At 38.7% G+C, this 19,070-nt stretch overlaps 1 protein-coding gene across 1 annotated transcript; it reads left to right on the top strand.

The window, feature by feature from the left end:
- Positions 1-1,798: 1,798 nt before the first annotated feature.
- On the top strand, positions 1,799-18,643 carry kcnj2b (potassium inwardly rectifying channel subfamily J member 2b). The gene is made up of 2 exons (XM_027009091.3): positions 1,799-2,073; positions 10,392-18,643. The coding sequence occupies exon 2, from the start codon at positions 10,612-10,614 to the stop codon at positions 11,788-11,790; it is 1,179 nt and encodes a 392-aa protein (XP_026864892.2). The 5' UTR covers positions 1,799-2,073; positions 10,392-10,611; the 3' UTR covers positions 11,791-18,643.
- The last annotated feature ends 427 nt before the right edge of the window (positions 18,644-19,070 follow it).

A 19,070-nucleotide genomic window follows, 5' to 3' on the forward strand; every position in this document is an offset into this window, starting at 1 on the left:
GCAATAGTAGTAGTAGTTGTTGCTTTTTTATGATACACTAAACACCACTTAAACCTCTTAAAATTCAATGAAAGCAGTTACAGAAATTCACTACAAACCCTCTTCACTTAGAATCCCAATCCAGCATCTGGTATTTAATGTGCATTCCCCACCCCTTTAAGTCAGATCCATTTGACTGTAGCCCCTCAGTTCCCCTTTGCTAGTTACTACCTACCACAGTGTAATTTAGTGATCATTATTCACAATGACCTCTTTTACAATTCATCTGAACTGTTAAATTACATTTGTTTGGGGATGTAGGATTGTCTCTCATATGCACTGGTGTATTATTTAAATGAATCTTCACATGCACTTTGGAACATACATTCAGTAGATCATAAACCAAACATTCCCATAAAGAAGAGTTCTTTTTTGGTGTTTGAGACTTTTTTATTACATTTTCTCTAAATTTTAGCTTTTTCAGAGAACACAATGCCATTGTATAGGTTTTCCATAATAGACAACAGCTGTGTTCAAATTAACCTACTACATACTTCTCACGTAGTGATTGGGCCCCAAATCAGTATGCTCTATGCAGTATGTAACCAAAATATTTTTTTTCCAATACACGAAAGATACCCGGATGATATACTACTGTGGCCAAATATTCCAGGACGCGACCAGAGTTATCTTCTTGGTGTACTGCATCCCATCATGCAACAGTGGAGGAGAATCTTTCACAAGTGGGTGGAACCTTCATATGGTCATGTGACTTTGTGTTATAGTTTGTGCATTTGTAATATACTGGATACTATACTGCGTACTTCTACGGGAATCAGTATGCAGTATACAGTATAAAGTGAGTGAAGTATGCAGTATACAGTATGTAGTAGGCTATTTCAAACATAGCCAATGTCACAGAACAATCACACACAACCCTTACATGAAGCACTTGGATCATATCTTGTCATGGACACAGAGGCAACATGGGAAACATTAGGATGACACTAAGGGCCTGTGAGTGGCCTAAAAAATGTATGAGAACATTAAGTTCATTTTTTTTGTTGAGGTCCAATGATTTCTTTTCATAGGGCCCAAAATGGTTGGTGATGTCCTTGGTTGGATACAACACATACACAGAAATAAGGCATAAGGCCATGATGCAGACACATGTGGGCATGGCAAAAATGTAGTTCATATGAAAGAGTAATTGTGGGATTTTTTAGTGGGATGATCTTCATGCTCAACATCCGGTTGTGAAAAAGCGTCTACATCTTTATGTGCTTACTTTACGTGAAGAACATATCATGATGGCTTTGTGATAAGAGCAGGTCTGAGGAAGAAGTAGCACAAGCGCGGCTTTAAGACTAACTGGGTTATGTGAAATGGGTTGCACCGGCGTATTTGAAACGCCACACTGCTTGTTACGCCATTCCACCCACCTTATCACTGGTGCACTTTCTGTCCACCATATTGCAATAAATGGGAATAACTGCGTGTGCAACCTATAAAATTAGTAAAATGCGGCATTAGGTGTCCTTTAACGCCCCAGCGCAGCCACGGAATTAGTGCTCTTGCTCATGTCACAGTCGACTCAGATGTCTGTAACTACTTTATGACAGTATGTTTTAAAGGTTACATGAATAAAACCAAGCCTCATTTACAATCCTGAAATTTGTGCAGAGGAAGACTATGATGTACTCTGACAAAACGAAACAAGCATGCTGTTTTCACTCCAGAAATACTAACATATTTTCCGCCCTTCCCATCCGCCCACTGGTGTTCCGTGTGGCAGCATTACTCAAGTTCGGTTTATTCGTCACTCTTCTCCATTACCCTTGTCCATTAACCTTCACCATTACCCTGTCACACGTTTAGGCCGCATGGCTTAGGCTCAGGACATGGGGCGACCTGTCGAACAGGCGGAGACAGGCGGAGCAGCGCTGGTTCACTGGAGGCTATCCGCTCAGTTTGGGACAGGGGCATGGATGCAGGGAGCGTTTCCACAGATGCCCCATCAGAGGGATTCTTGTGTGCTAAGAATGGAACGAACAACATCAGTGAATGTCTGTTTCATCCTTGACAACCCAGCAGGTGAGGCTAGTTTATGATATACTTTTCTGTGAATGATATGCATGTTAAGTTCTATAAAGTTACTCACGAAATACAAAATTAGGAGTCAATGCAAATCACTGGACCATGAAGTTTAGCTTTAGGATGGGTTTGTTTTGTTTTGATTTAGATGTGTAGCTAGGACATGGTATGATGTAGTATAGTATGATATAGCATAGTAAAATAAACATCTTAAGATGCTCGCTTTGTTGGGAATAATATTCAAATGTTGGGACGTCGAGGTTCATCACTAGCGTTTTTTTTTACAAACTTGCTAAATCTATTATTTAACATTGAAGTATCAGAAGAACGAGGGGGTTTATTTAGGAACGTCAACAGAGCTTTGATTTGATAGCTGTGCAGAATGCAACAGGACATCGTAGAATAACTAAGTGAGCATTGTTGTTGTGTTTTGTATTATTTTATTCGGTCGTTCTTTATGTCTTCATGAAAAGTTTATTCATGATGTCAATAGTGGGAAAGTCAGTTTCTCATCTCGACCCAAACTTTGGGTGGCTTTTCATTGTGGTTGGATCCTTCTGAAACACCACTGGATACCACTGGATTTCTTTATTATCAGGAAACAATATAATTAACATGGTGTGTTTATATAACAAGTTCTCATTTGCCAGTGGTGTGTGCCTCAGTTGCACTCAGTCAAAACACTATGGGCTATAATCTGGATCTGTAGGGGTTTACATGTCCCTATCTATAGTTATTTGTTTGCGAATGGTATTATCATCTAAAGTAATAAACATGTGTGTTTTTACACTACATTCTTGGTGCTTAGAGACCCTGGTCATTTCAGTCATGTTTGATTTTACATTTACATCATTTGTTTAAAATCAAGCAGGCCCAATATTTCACATGCAACAAATTATTATTTTAGCAATCAGCTAATTTGTGGATTATATTTTCTATCAATCCATTAATCTAAAGGCGTGCTATGTTGCTGATCATGGGCCAAATTATTTTATCTGGCTCTTTCATGTTTCCTTGTTAATAAACTGTGTTTATATGTTTACTTAATTTATTTAATCATTTAATTTGATTAAATATTAATTATTCATTAAAACAAAAATTTACATAAATTGCCTGGTGGCTGTTTCTTACATTTAAGAGAGAATGCTGTTTTTCCTAATTCCTCCCCTCCCACTACTACACTGACTTCCCGATGTGTTGATGTTGCTACGCTGCACCAACCACTAATCCTGCCCAAACAGAACACTTCTTCTGGGTCTCCACCTCATAATGATCCTGGTGTGACTGATTGCTTGAATTTGTCAGAAAAATAGCTCACTCCTTGCTTCCAGGATGGATTTGGACTTTGGCAATGTCACTCCTCTGAGTTCTTTTGTGGTTTTTAGTGAAGAGTGTGACCATAAAATTAAGACCACTATCTTAAACTCAAATCAAATCAGGCAATGTGCAAGTAGCTTGGCTCCCTGAAGTGGAAACCTGACTCACACAGAAATAACATTGGTGAATTGGAGTATGCAGCAGCTGCACATGACACCTGGTTGGAGCAGCTTGAACTGAAGTGCCACTCACTAAATCACACAAACAGTAGAGAAGTTAGAAGATTTGGACAACTGAAACTGCATCAGGATGTATTCTGCTAATCATTTGGATCCCATAGGCACTGTGGTCCAACGACCCAACTGGATTTACAACAGAGCTCTCTAAGGAATTGTTCATTCCTAGTGAGTTTTTTAAGACAGATCATCTAGAAAACCCACCTGCTGCAGGTGATGGGGATGGAGGAAGATCCAGGGCTATGATCTTCAAGATAAGGAGCAAACCTTAAAAAAGCAAAGATTATTTTTTAGAAGGGTCATAAGATTAGAATCTTCCCCAATTACAGCACGGAGCTCACCCACGGACAGCCTGTTTTCCAATCAAGGCAACAAGAGCAGAGTTTGGAGCCTTTTCAGGGGGCACAGGAGCCTAGGAGTCTTGTACACCTAAACGTTCGTATTTATTTATTTATTTATTTATTTATTTATTTATTTAGTTTCCGGCTTTGTTTTCATTTCTTTCACTTCTTTATAACGTTTAAACGTGTATTATTGTTTCTATTCTGCTTTACTTCACTTTCGCCTTCTTGATTGCCGTGGGAAACCGGTGGGCTAAAATCAGTGTTTGAGTTATTTTGGAGCGAGTGTTGTCAATTTCGTTGACACAACGCAAGACAAAAATGTTGTTTGCTATATTCATAACCATCACAGATGCACTAATCCGGTACAGGGCGGTGCAGTGACAAAAAGAGGTTGGGTTCGCCTTAATACATAAACAGCAGGTCTGGTTATATCCGATCAGATGAACTCCTCGCATTAAAGCCAAACGTGAGCGGCGGGCACGGCGCAGTGCCATGTTTTGTCACGGCTCTCACACAGACGAATGTGCAGGAACCACAGTGGAAATAAAAAGTCACAAATGAGAAAATTCACATTCATGTCAGGGATGTAAAGAGTCACCACGCCACAATATATTCGCAGTGGAAGCAGTGTTAATATTAATGATCGCTGTGATAAGAGTAACATTAATATATACATAATTGTTGTATGACTAATTAATTGAATATTTTAAATTACATTACTGCATTACGCAGTAATATGCCAACTGCCTCACATTTAATATGCACAATAGAATTGTTCTTATGGAAAAATAATGAAATCAGTTTGTTTAGTTAGTAATTTGGAGATTTCTTTTATTGGGGTGTGGGTTGCTGTTCGGTGCTTAAAATCCTGTTGTGAGAAACTTGACACGTCTTTATGTGCCTGTTTGAAGTGAGCCAAATAACCTTGTACTTGCGCTTGCGATATAACCAGATACGACGAGGCGGTAGCACAAGCATAGCTTTAAACTAAACTGGGTTTTAAGAAATACCATTGCGCCAGTGGATTTTAAAGATCAGCAGGTTTTTAAAGGGTGCAGGTTTTGCCACTGCACCCACTTTGTCTCGGGCATATTTATTTCTGTTCACCAAATTAACAAATGGCGATAAATGCGCCTATGACATTAGTCAAATGCGGCGTTAAACAGTTGTACCTACATAACACAGACACGAATTTTGATTGCCTTTGATTACTGACATTGGAAGTGTGAGCTGAGTTTAAATTGGGAATGTTGTTTTATGGGTTCTTCTACTCCTTGTGGTATCACTCCTACAATTCATTAATCCAACCTTTGTGGCATGTTACAGTAAGAAAGACATTAACCAACATAATATGGTCAGATTCATTTACTGTAATGTTAAAGGGTTACAATGCCAGAGCAACACTGTTAAAGTTTTCTGCCATCTCAAAACATTGTGCTTGTGATGTTTTTCTTCAAGAAAGCCACTTATCCAAAACAGAACACACCAAACTCTGTAAACCTTAGATGAATTAAGTTGTCAGTTTTAATTATAACACAAAAGCAAGAGGGGTCACCACTTTAATTAATATGAGGACCCAATTCTTTCCAACTGACAGCATTTCAGACTAATATAGTAGATACACTACCTGGCCAATAAAAAGGTCGCACACTAATATTTTGTTGGACTGCCTTTAGCTCTTATCTATTTGCTTAGTTAAATCCAGGTGGTGACCTTTTTTTTGGCCAAGCAGTGTATGTCATTTTGATGGGTCTCCTGTTCCAAGTGTTGGTGCTATTGAGAAATATCTATGCCCCAGATTTGGATGATGAGGACCTTTATCTTTTTTCCCTAAACTAGATTGCATAAACATATCTTTGAGGTGATTTAAATTGCATTACAAAAACCAGACCAATTCAGCTAAAAAATGACCACAATCTCTAAATGGCTCAATCTCTGTCATTTTTCAATGGAGCACAATAGCTGCTTGCATCCATTAAGGGCACTTGATGAAATCATTTTCCTTCTTCTCCCTGATATATTGAGCCTACTCTCATATTGATTACATTTTCATTAATAGATACCCATGATGACTACTTAGTCATAATCAAATCCAACCATGCTCCACTTCAAAAGGATTTTATGTTCAACTTTTATTAAAGACACATTCATCAGTGGAGTTTGAACACTGTACTTATTTCTGAGGAATCATTTTGTACTAAGATTTCAGACTCAGTTGATGAATGCTATGTTATGGGAATTGTTAAAAGTGTCATGGTTGGCCACTCCCTGGCATCTGTTTTGATGGTTTCCCTGTCTTGCGTGCTTGTTTTATTTTCTCCATTCCTGTTCCGATCCTTGTTTTGGGTTTTGCTGGTTCATTAGTTTAATCTGTTTCTTGTTTTCCTCTAGTTGGCCTTCATTACCCTGTGTTGGGCATGTTTGCAATAAGTGTAGTGTTTCCCCAAGTCTTGTTGCTGGTCATTGTATGTAGTCTTTTGTTTGTCCTACCCTGCCTTGTGCCTTTTCTATCGTGGTTTTTGTAGGGTCTTTGTTTTGTTTTGTTTTCTGTTTATGATGTATCCTGTATCTTTTCGTGTTGGCTCTATGACTCTGACTTTGGACTTTTGCCATAATAAATCTTGCGCCTCTCAGTGTGTGCATCCGCCTCATGTTTGCTCCACGTCACAAAAAGCTGTGCTTCACAGAGAAATAATAAAATTTTCTTCACAAGTAATTAAAATTAGGCATAAACAAATTGATGATAATTCGGAATCAATATTTGAACTTAACAGAACAATATTTGAGGAACCTTTCCCTGAGGTGTTAAAATCATTCATGGGCCTTCAAGCAGAGTTCAATCTGTTTGCTACCAAAAAAGCTGAGGATCTCATTTTGCTCATGCATGGTTTAGTATATGGCGATAAGAGTAGTCAGCTGTTGGTCCATTAGTTCAGAGACTTACTGCTTCTAGATTAATACCTTACATTAAGCACTTTGTTAGTAATTTAATACCCCATTCCAAGATTTTTTGCAGATTACTACACTTAGCCCAAATATGCCCAAACACCACCCCAACCCAGAGATAATGTATTATTTTCTGAATAATTTAAAACTTAACTTCATAGGCCCAAATTTTGCACAGAACCATTACACACCAGGAAAGTCCAGAGGCAATTGTATCCATGAGCACTAATAAGACACCAGGCCTTGATGGTTTTGGTAGAGAGTGTGACAAAAACCTCAGGGAAAACTGCATTATTTAAGAATGGGAACCCCCCACCCCTCACTTTTACTCAGGCAACAGTTTTCATTTATCCTGAAAAAGAGCAAAGATCCAACTTCATGTGGCTCTACCCAACCTATTAGTTTACTTCATAACAAGTGCAACATTTTAGTAAAGGTGCTGGCCAAGCATTTAGACTTAGTCCTGCCATCAGTTATTTCAGACGTTCAAAACCTTAGCAAATTTTTAGATGTCATATTCAAATCTAACTCCTATAATGGGAGCAATGGTAACTCAATAGTTAAGATACTTTACTTGTAATCAGAAGATTGTGGGTTTAAGCCCCACCCCTGCCAAGTTGCCACTGTGGGGCCCCTGAGCAAGGCCCTAACCCTCAATTGCTCAAGTTGTAGTCAGTCATCTTTATAACTTACTTTGGATAAAAGCAGCTAAATGCTGTAAATGTCCCAGAAGTTGTAATTTCCTTAGATGCAGAAAAGGCCTTTGACCACTTATAATTGGACTACCTTTCCATGGCATTAATTTGGTCTATCAGATCAAGCTTATTTATACTTCACCCTCTGCTCGAATTTGTACCAATAAAATTCTTTCTTCTTATTTTCCTTTACAATGTGGCACTCATCAGGCTACCCATTAAGTCCATTCTTGTTTGCTTTAGCTTTTAGAACCTTCTATCAATTGCCCTTAAAGCATTGCCAGAGTTACAGGGTATATTAAGCCATGGTATGGAAAGTAGAGTCTGTTTGTATCAAGTAAAAGTTTAGAAAAAGTGAATACTTCTCCCATAATCTTCCAGCAGTTTAATTATCTTGACTAGTATTTCCTTTCAATTGGCCCTAGAAAATGTTAAATACCTCAGAGTTAATATCACCCACACATTTCCCTCCATTCAAGAGACTATTTACATTTACCTGACACTTTTATCCAAAGCAGCTTACAGTTATGACTGAGTACAACTTGAGCAATTGAGGGTTAAGGGCCTTGCTCAGGCACCCAACAGTGGCAACTTTGTGACAGTGGGGCTTGAACTGGCAACCTTGTGATTACTAATCCTGTAAGCACTGAGCTACCACTGCCCACAGGTAGAGCAGACTTCCCCTTCTGCTTGCAGGCTAGGTTCAAATTGGAGCTCAGGGTGGTGCTGGATAAGGACTGGAGTACCAAAGCATTAAAAAGGATAAATTATTCTTCCTCCTGTCCTCAACTGAACTTGATGCAGTTCATACTTGTCCATATAGTATACTTATGCAATGCCAGACTGGTAAGCATGTATCTAGTCTTGCTATGGTGAAGAACCTGCCAACATGTTTCACATGCAGGGTTGCTGCCTCGTCAACAAACCTATTCCATTAGACTTGACACTACCTTTACCTGCTGACTTTTGATTGGTCTAAAATTACCAATGGGTGGGGAAATCAAAACCAGACAACTGAATATCTGGGTGAAAACTAGACAGGTGGCAACCCTAACCATATGTTTTGGGCCTGCATGAAACTTGAGAGGTTTTGGCTGGCTGTTTTTTCCTCACTGGCCAAGAACTTTGAGTGTAATATAAACCCCTGCCCACTGCACACAATATTTAGAGTTCTGACAGAATTACTCTTCTCCAGGCACCAGCTGACACAATTGTCTTTGCTTTCCTTTTGACTTGGAGGATTTTTCTCCAGTGGAAATCTGCCACCTCACCCTTACTTGCTCCAAGCTGACAGGTGCCATGTTTTTCCTGAGTTTGGAGAAGATTAAATTTAGCCTGAGAGGAAATGTGGGCATGTTTCATGGGTCTAGCAACCATTTATAATTCATTTCAAACATCTGTCTAATTTAACCATTGAATGGAGCATGTCTTTATGTAATTTTTACTTTATTCATTTTTTACTTTACTCTTTATTTAGACTTTGGAACAGAAACTTGGGGGTAAATGTTATAAAGGTGTTAAGGAAAGAATACTGTTGTAACTGAAAATGTATGACTAAAAAATTGAGAAGATTGTACATTTAATGTTGCAACAGACTATTAGCAGGAATGGAAGTACATAAAACTTTTAATGCTAATAAACTAAACAAAGACGTTAATTAGCTACAATTTTGAATTATGGAAAAACTGAAGTTTGGGAGAAACTCTAGAAACTCTAGAAACATCTGAAACGCTATTCTTTTTCTGCCCAGTTTTTATCCCCCAAGCTTTACCTCTCTAATGAAATTTCAAACCCTTCCCCCTTCCGGAATCCTCAGATTTAACACCTCTCTCTTTCTCTCCATCATCCAGTAGGGAGGCTTCTGCCCACAGAGGCTGCCCAGAACACCAGTCCAACGTTATCTGAGTTCTCCCCACTCCCACAGTCATAGTCACCTTTGTATAAATACATTTCTCTTTCCTTCACTGAGGAAACTAAATCCATACAACATATACCATGTTTTTAAGATCTGCAACTGAAATTGCCTCGTATTTTATAAGGTTACTGTAAAATTCAAACACATATAAAGAGTTCAAACAGCACTGCTGGGGGTTTTACACAAATAAATGTTACAGACAGCATCAACACTGACAAAGAAGGAGCAGGAGTTATAGCATCAAGTTAGGAAAGTAACTATACATATGGGACCACAGTATAGCACAGTATATATGCTACATAATATTAAGCTCTCCGTCAAAACAACTTATTAAAGCAGTTCAACAGAGAGAACACAGTGTAGTGCTGTGGTTGCTTCAGGCAAAACATTGTTGCGGGCGGTTAGTTACATGAGTGGGACTGCTGTATTAACAGTGTGTTCCAATATCCATGAATACTCACCCATCAATTCTGAGTACTAAAAAAACTATCCCAACCTCAAACATGAGCTAAAGTGTATTTATTCTTATGCCGCTAATTAGCCTACAACATAACATAGTTCATATGTAACTGCCTTTATAACCATGGTTGAAATGACTTAGTTGATTGAATTATTTCATAGTAAAGTAATTTGCATGTGTTTCGCATGGTGTGTCTGTCTACTCTGCATGCCTGTTTCATTTTTAATGAGAATTCATCTGTAGCACAGCCCAGTCTTAGTAATACTCATGTTAAGTAGATATATTTTAATCTAGTAGTAGATTCATGAGGTGTTTCAAACATGCTCTTGCAATGCTATAATATAATGTCATATAATTCATTTCATTTCATATAATAATTTTGTCACACTGGTGTAATCTCTACAGACTTCTCCACTTATGCCTAACAGTTCAGAACCAACTGGATATTCTATACCAAAGTATCATCTCAGAGGAGAAGCTCAATAGCACCACCCCTGGCTGCCATCTCCTGCTGTTTTTCCTGCACTTTGGTTCCTGCAAGAGTTACAGACTGTTTCATCACATTTATCAGAAACTCAGATTAATCTCCAAAGCAGATGTTGTCCACTCGTTCTAACTGGCAGTGATGGGAAGTGCTCAAGCCCACTGCTATGGCATTGTGTCCTCGGAAGAAGATGGGACGTTGCCAGACCTTGGTACCATGCCAAATGGCTACTGTTCTGGCAATACTGGAGCCAACGTGAACACACATCATCACACAGCGAGACGCACTGTGGACAAAAATGGGAACTGCAATATGAAGTTTGTGAATATGAGCGAAAAATGCCAACGTTACCTGGCTGACATTTACACGACATGGGTGGATATCCATTGGCCATGGATGCTGATTATCTTCAGTTCGGCTTTTCTCCTCTCATGGTCCTTCTTTGGGTTTGTGTTTTGGCTGGTGGCGCTGTCATATGGAGACCTAGAAAAGGAAGAGCAGTTGTGCGTTGCAAACCTTAACAGCTTCACAGCAGCCTTCAGTTTTGCTATGGAGACACAGACTACCATTGGATACGGGAACTACTATGTAACTGCGGAATGTCCCATTGCTGTTTTCATGGTGGTTTTTCAGACCATTATGGGATATATTATTAATAACCTTGCCATTAGTACAATCATGGCAAAGGTGATCTCACCCAAGAAAAGAAGTGAGACTCTGGTGTTCAGCCACTATGCCATAATCACCATGAGAGACCATAAACTTTGCTTAATGTGGAGGGTGGGAAACCTGCAGAAGAGTCAGCTGGTGGAAGCTCATGTTCGAGCACAGCTCATCAGGTCTCACACCACTGCTGAGGGGGAGTATTTAACCCTGGACCAGACAGAGCTCGATATTGGATTTGATTCTGGCATTGACAGAATATTATTAACGTTCCCACTCATTATTATTCATGAGATTGACGAAAACAGCCCATTCTATGACATGAGCAAGGAGAAGTTAGAGAGCTCTGAATTCGAGATAGTGGTGATGCTGGATGGGTCTGTAGAGGCCACATCCATGTCCACGCAGTGTCGCAGTTCTTATATACCTAGTGAGATTTTATGGGGCCACCAGTTTGAGCCTGTTCTTTCTGAGATTAAAAATCACTATTCGGTGGATTACTCTAAATTTAACAACACTTACGTGGTTCCCAGCACTCCACAGTGCAGTGCCAGGGAACTGGAAGAGGAAAACTCCAGCATCTCTGGCCACAACTCCTTATGCTATGAGAATGAAGTAGCTGTCATGAATAAAGAGCACTCAGGTAATGAGGAATAATATAAGAAAGGCAAGAATAACATTTTGGGTAAGAATGTTGGAGGACTCAAATAGTGAAGTGAGCTCAGAAACGGTGTCCTATCAGGGATCTGTACTTTTGGAACCTAAGCCTTTGAGAATCTGAATATATAATTTATGAATATGAATTTATGGCCAACCCCAAATCTCTCTAACATGCTGAAAAGACCCACTCCACTCAGTCTAATGGCTTTTTAAGCATCAAGTGAAAGCACACTACTTCTGATACGCTAGGTGATGAGAGGCCATAAAGGATATTCAAAGTCATCTAATATAATATAATGAAAAACTATTCTTATTAAAACCTGTTTGATCAGGTGATATGATGAAGGCAAGAACCCCCTCCAAACAATATGCCAGAACATTTGCGAGGATTTCAGCATCAGTGTTTAGAAAAGAGATGGATGGTATGAACTGCACTCAACAGGGTTTTTTCTTTCTTGTGGATTAAAGAGATAACTGACTGCCGCACGGTTGAGGGTAGGTATTTTAAAGAGGTATTTCAAAAGCTGACAGCAATAAGGAGAAGAGTTGATCTGAACGTTTCTTTAAGTAGCCTGGTAAGCATCCAGCCCTGGGGACTTGCCAGTTTGCATAGATTTCATTGCTGAAGTGATCTCTGCAGCTGAGAGGCCCTCCTACAGCCCAGCCAATGGCCATGAAGCTACAGAAGAGACACAACAGGTCTTCAAAACATCTTCCAGCAAGAAGGATTCACAGATGAGTCAGAGGTGTAGAGTGATCGATAAAACATATGGGGGCAGGAATTTTCTTTTAGGCGGTCTGTGGTTTTCAAGCTTTGCTCATCGTAGACCGTCGGAATTATTTGTTTGGCAGTTGTTTGCTGTAGCTGACGAGCAAATATCCTTCCAGCTTTCTCTCCCTGTGCTGCTGTTTAGAGATAAGGTATTCAGCCTGTCATGTTGACAGGAGAGCAGACTCGGCCTGTAGTAATATATGCTTTTTCGTTATGTCAGCAGAAGGAAGATGACTCTATACAAAACTGCCAGACATCAGCTACATGATTTAGGAAAAAAACGATGGATTACATGTGCTGATTTAGACATGGAGAATAAGATGGTAGATGAGAGAATAGACTGGAGACCATAGGTTTATCCCAGTTTGGTACATAAAAATTGACCTGGATGACCCAGAAGTACAAACATTTACCTCACCACAATATAATAGTGCCCTGCAGGGTCAGCCTCTGCACTTGCCATGTTTTTATCAATCAATATAGCTGCTCCTCCACCATTTGAGTGGAAATTGGAGTGATAGAAGCATGCTGTCCATATTGTCCTTATAAGTATTAGAATGATTCACTATTAGAATTTACAGTTTTGCATAGTAAAGGAATGGTATGGGTAGTGGGAGATTTTTTCCACGTTTTTCCATGTATTTGTTTTGCTCAAACATGCATTGTTGTCATCAATTATTTAATTGTCACGGCTGTTCACATTTGATAAATCCATCAGTCCATAGATATCAGTCTAAGCACTGATTATACATTACAATCAGATATGATATACTTTATTACTTTATTGTACCAATGGAGAAACTTGTCTTGGACCTTTCATTATATTTGTTTATATTCATTATATTGATTTATTATATTTATTTATTCATTATATTTAATATATTGGCAGTTCTCATGTATGGAGATTACTTCCACCAAATTCAAATTTCTTTTAATGAGCTAGTCATTGTTTCACCAAATTTGTTGTTTTTATGGGGGTTCTGGATTTGTGTGTGGGGGGGGGGGGGGTTGTTTGTTTGTTTGTTTTGTTCAGAATATGCAAAGATACTAAATTTGTTTTTCATGTTTAAAAAGGTCTATTTTAAGCCTTGCCCTTCTCCTTCTTCAAGACAGGCCATGGGACAGGTGAGAATGCACAGCTGTGTAGACAGGAAGTATACATGCTGAGTGCCCAAAACAAAAGTGATATTTGACCATATAGGTGCATTTCTGAAACTCCCCTACAGAATCATGTGAGGACAAGGTTGGATTTGCAATTTGTCTGACTGATGTTTATGAAAATGTAATGATGATGATTAGAATACATAGCATGTAAACAGTCGTTTAATGCAGTCATTTAGTTATTTGTACATAGAAATGTGAACTGGGAACACTTTTTTCTTTCAGCATATTCAGTTAAACATGTAAGAGATTTAATTGAGCATGTGTAACTAAATGTGAGGTATGTGTTGATAATCACCTGCTTAACATCTTAAGTTTCAAAAGTATGGTTTTTTAGGATAAAACAATTTTTTGTGATTTGGCCCACTAAAAATAGTAGGCCTCACTGTTTATAAGCAGGGTTCCAATGTGCCATGTAATTTCTGGGATATTATGGAATTTTAAAAGTCTGTTCCAGACATAGATAATCAAGAGAACTGATATTTTTTGGTGTAAAATCATGGAATATCAGGATATTTTGTATGTAGCAACTTAAAATTTTAGCTGCCATTTATCAAAAATGTTTATGCATTTATCATACTGTGTGAGTGGTTGTTATGGTTACTTGATTTTTCCGAACCCATTTAACAAAGGCCTGTTTTTCCAATCATTTTAGGTCATGGACATTCAGCTTTTTTGTCAGGGATTTTGACTTACAGTAGGAACCCTGTATATGGCAAATCACAATGATATGCCATCTTTTGATGTTCAGGAACGTACGGTAACGTTGAGCGGTAAGGAGGCGGACGCATGTGCAGAGAAGAGCGAGATTTAGAGTCGTTAAAGCAGTCCAGGGTCAAAAAGCCGACACGGAGAGCACAGGGATACATGATCAAAGGAGACAAGGGCTAGGATACACGAGTAAAACACAAACAGAGGCTGGAACTAAACACACGGAAGCAAACAGGGGAGCAGGCTATAACAGAGATTAGGATAAGACAAAGGCACAACTATTAGAATAAACATGCAAATGCAATGAACTAAATAAACAGCAAAAACTAAGGCAACAAGGGAGGGTTTAAATGCAATCTACTAAACGAGGGAAAGGTGTAGAAAATCAAACTTGGGGCGGAGAAAACGAAACTATGGAACGGTACTAAAAAACACAAGACAGGGAAAACACGGAACACGGAACACGGGAGGGACTGATCGTGACATGTACACTTTATTCATAGTGCATTCCTAAACTGAGGTGAAGGCTAATAACAATGAAAACAAAAATATAAATACATATTGTTATGACTATTAGTTTTTATACTGTTAAAAGGTCCTGGTTTCCTTCTGAGTACTACCATGAATACAGATTACATTTATGAATTTGTGTAGATTTTATCATTTTTCTAATAGTTTAACCATATTATTTTAAACATTTTCATTAATATTTTAGATTCACTAAAGAGCGAAAAAATATTATTCAAACAAAACTCACTCTTTAATCGAAATTAGTGATATACAAACACTGAGATAAATGTTCTATCATTCTCTAACACCTTTTCACATCTCTGGTCAGATCTGCAAGAAAAAAAATATTAACTTCAGTTTTGAAATACATTCTTCTTCATCAACATAATTTTGTTCAGCTGTTAATTAAACTAAATCCCTCTGTCATGATCCTCTTTGAGACTGTGCCCCTTGAGATTTAGTCAATAAAATGAAACACATATGCTACATTGTATGTCACTACATCTCCTATTTCTGGTGTAGCATACTGTACGACCATGTTCCATGAATCACTAGGCTTTTATTATTTTGTTTTATTCCCTTTTAATAGCTGCATTCCTTTCAGATGGGCGGTTACTTTGGTGAGTGGTACTCCACAAAAGAATTCCAAAACAAATGTTACAACAGTTTTCAACAGTAACAAATGTTGAAAGGAAACTTTTTATATGATAAACTATTCATACAATTTAGATAAGTGGTGGTCAAAAGAAGCTACACATCAGGTCTAGTAGTCGGTTTTTGATTAGAGTAAGTTAAAGTAGTATAGAAGGTGTACTAGTATAAATATCAAGAAGCATTGTGTGATGGGATTCCAGCCACCCCTTCAAGCCTTAGAAAAGGAACATGTAGGGCTCAGAGGCAATACATTTAAATGCTGATCAACTGTTGTGTTAATTTAAAGGATTCCTAGATTACATGCGCATTTCTGATCACTGCAAAACCCAAGATCAGAGCGTCATCTTACACAACACATTTGACTTATCAGGATTCTAAGTCAGCTATATGGGGATGTTAAGTCAGATATATAATTTTGGTGGAATGATTTAAGGCCAACAAAAATGTACAATTATCCAAAATATAATTACTGATCATCAGAAGCATTTAATGTTAAAGGGGTTTGTTATAGGCTATAAGTTTGTACTGCAGAATTGATATATTCATTGTTCAGTAGTAGAACTAGCACAAAATAGCACAAAATGTTCTCTTGTCAAGTGCCACTTTTACAAGACATGGATGCTTCTCAAGCTGGTGAGAAACCTGTGAAAAGGATAAACCCAGAGCCTCATGAATAGCAGCGTTTTTGTGGAACCCTCTACTGACTGGCAATGACCGCAACCAAAGGTGTTTTCTTGACATGAAAACTTACTGCTCAGCCATTAGATGGTCTCTCACAAATACTCCAATCAATACATGCTCTGTGTTTGACATATTCCAGACTGGCTGTGGTATATCACTAGGTGGTAGCAGAGGACTCTGTTTGGTTGGTTGGTTCAAGTTCAAGTTCAAGTTTGGTTTATTTGTCATATACATAGTCATACACAGTATAACTGGCAGTGAAATGGTTTGAGAGTGCTCTGTCCAAACTGAGGAGAAGAAATAGGGAAATATATATCTATATATATACAAAATATATTAACAATGTATGTACAATATATGTATAGTATGTTTATATACACAGTGTACAATGTATATATGGATATGTATAAGTGTATGTACACAATGTACAGTTCCAGCTTACAATTGAATATTTACAGTTACATGGTGGTGGTGGTCCCCACAGCTTATCAGTTTCCCTGATTCAGGGCCCGAATGGCCTGTGGGAAGAAGTTCCTCTTCAGTCTCTCTATCTTGGTCATCAGGGAGCGAAAGCGCTTCCCTGACCTCAACAGAGAGAAGAGCCTATTGTTGGGATGGGTGGGGTCCTTCACAATCCTCCTGGCCTTGATCTGGCACTGCTTGTAATAGATGCTCTGCAGGTCAAGAGGTTCCGTATGAGTGATGCGCTCTGCTGAATGCCCCACCCTTTGGAGTGCTTGTCTGTCCTGCTTGGTGCTGTTCCCAAACCAGACTGTGATGTTTCCCGTGAGGATGCTCTCGATAGTGCAGATGTAGAAGTTTCGCCGTACCTTGGAGGGCAGTCTGAAGTCTCTTAGGCGTCTGAGGTGGTAAAGACGCTGACGAGCCTTCTTTGCCAGGGAGTTGGTGTGGCGGGACCAGGACAGGTCCTGCGAGATGTGAACACCAAGGTACCTGAAACTATCTACTCTCTCCACCGTGGTTCCACTGATCCTCACAGGTTGGTAGTGCCGCTCCTGCTTCTTGCTGCAATCCACGATCAGCTCCTTTGTCTTCCTGACATTTAGGAGGAGATTATTTTCCTGGCAGCAGTTTTCCAGGTATTTAATCTCCTCCAGGTAGGCCCTCTCATTGTTGTCTGAGATCAGGCCCATGATGACGGTGTCGTCAGCAAACTTGACAATGATGGTGGAGCTGGAAGTGGCTGTGCAGTCGTAAGTGTACAGTGAGTAGAGCAGGGGGCTTAGGACACAACCCTGAGGAGCTCCAGTGCTGAGGGTGAGGGTGGATGAGACAGTTGCCCACCCGTACTGATTGTGGTCTGTCTGTTAGGAAGTTGGAGATCCAGTTGCACAGGGATGTATGCAGTCCTAGATCCTCCAACTTAGTAGTGAGTAGGGAGGGGGTGATGGTGTTAAATGCTGAACTGTAGTCGACAAACAGCATTTTAACATAATTACCCCTCCCTTTGTCCAGGTGGGTCAGTGTGGTGTGGAGCAGATGTGCAATTGCATCATCAGTGGAGCAGTTGTGGCGGTATGCAAACTGCATGGAGGCTGGCAGTGAAGATGTGATGAAATCTCTGACTAGCTTCTCAAAGCACTTCATCACGACTGATGTGAGGGCAACAGGGTGGTAGTCATGGTTTGGGGAGGGTTGGGGGGTGGTTGGTGCGTAAGATAGAACATCAAGACAAAATTTTATTTTCAAGATGTTGATCAAGAATTGGATTCATTATTTGATTTTTGTTTCATATAGTGTTTTTTTTTTTTTTAACTGTACTTATATCGGCATGTTTGGTGCTCAGGGTGGTTCTGACAGCAGAATGGCACAGGAGGTCTGTGGTCACTTTGTATGTAATTTATATTAAATGTGCTGCTTTCAACACATCTATTTTTAATAGTGTACTCTTTTACTTTTCTTATTTAATTTTTTTTATGTTGTGTTTACTTTATGATGATCTTAGGACATTGAATGTATGTTATGTGAATGTTTATTAATATTAATAGTGCACCAAGGAAAATTCCAAATAGGTTAAGGCTGAAATGGCAATAATATAACAATAATACAACAATACAGCAACTTCAACCTTTTGAGTTCTTTAAGTATTGGATTGATTAAGGATTAATCTAATAATAGAGAATGCAAGGTGATGATGATGATGATGATGATGATGATGATGATGATGATGATCCAATTGTTGCATGCTTGATGTGAGGCAAGACCAGTGTTTCATATATTATCTGTGTTGTACTGGCTACTGTTACATTAGTTTTCATTACTCTTTCCATGCATGTTCTGCCCTGTAAGTGTTTGATCCACAGTGTTTTTGATCTGTTTAATAAAGCGTGGAGAACTTTGTTTCTGTGAGAAGCTGAGACTTCCTATGAGTGTAAATTCAGTAATTCTCTGCCTTTTGGACCCAATTGGCTTTGTATATTAATATTCATTATTTCATCAATTTTTTTTTAAACAAATGTTAAGATGAGTTTCTTTAAACTTGTTGCTTTCACAAGATTAAGTAGCTATGTGGCTTTTAATTTTTGGTTTAATTCATTTTTCACCCAAATACATGCAGATTCATATGAGATTGCTTTATTTTACATTTTAATGTCATTTTAACTAAGGTTATCTTTTGTGCTTTTCTATATTTTCTTTTTTTTCTTGTAACTATTGGTAGGGATGCATGGGTAATGTAAAGGGCAAAACTGGAAAAACAAACTGATACATGGATTACTGAAAAATAAACATGGCTATGAAATACTAAAATTCAGTAATGACTGGCAGC

The sequence above is a fragment of the Electrophorus electricus genome, chromosome 3 (genome assembly GCF_041902795.1).
Source record: "Electrophorus electricus isolate QZ-2024a chromosome 3, ASM4190279v1, whole genome shotgun sequence".
In the NCBI taxonomy this organism is placed as follows: domain Eukaryota; kingdom Metazoa; phylum Chordata; class Actinopteri; order Gymnotiformes; family Gymnotidae; genus Electrophorus; species Electrophorus electricus.

Coding starts and splice junctions, on each gene's coding strand:
- kcnj2b (XM_027009091.3), top strand. CDS start 10,612: ATGGGAAGTGCTCAAGCCCACTGCTATGGCATTGTGTCCTCGGAAGAA.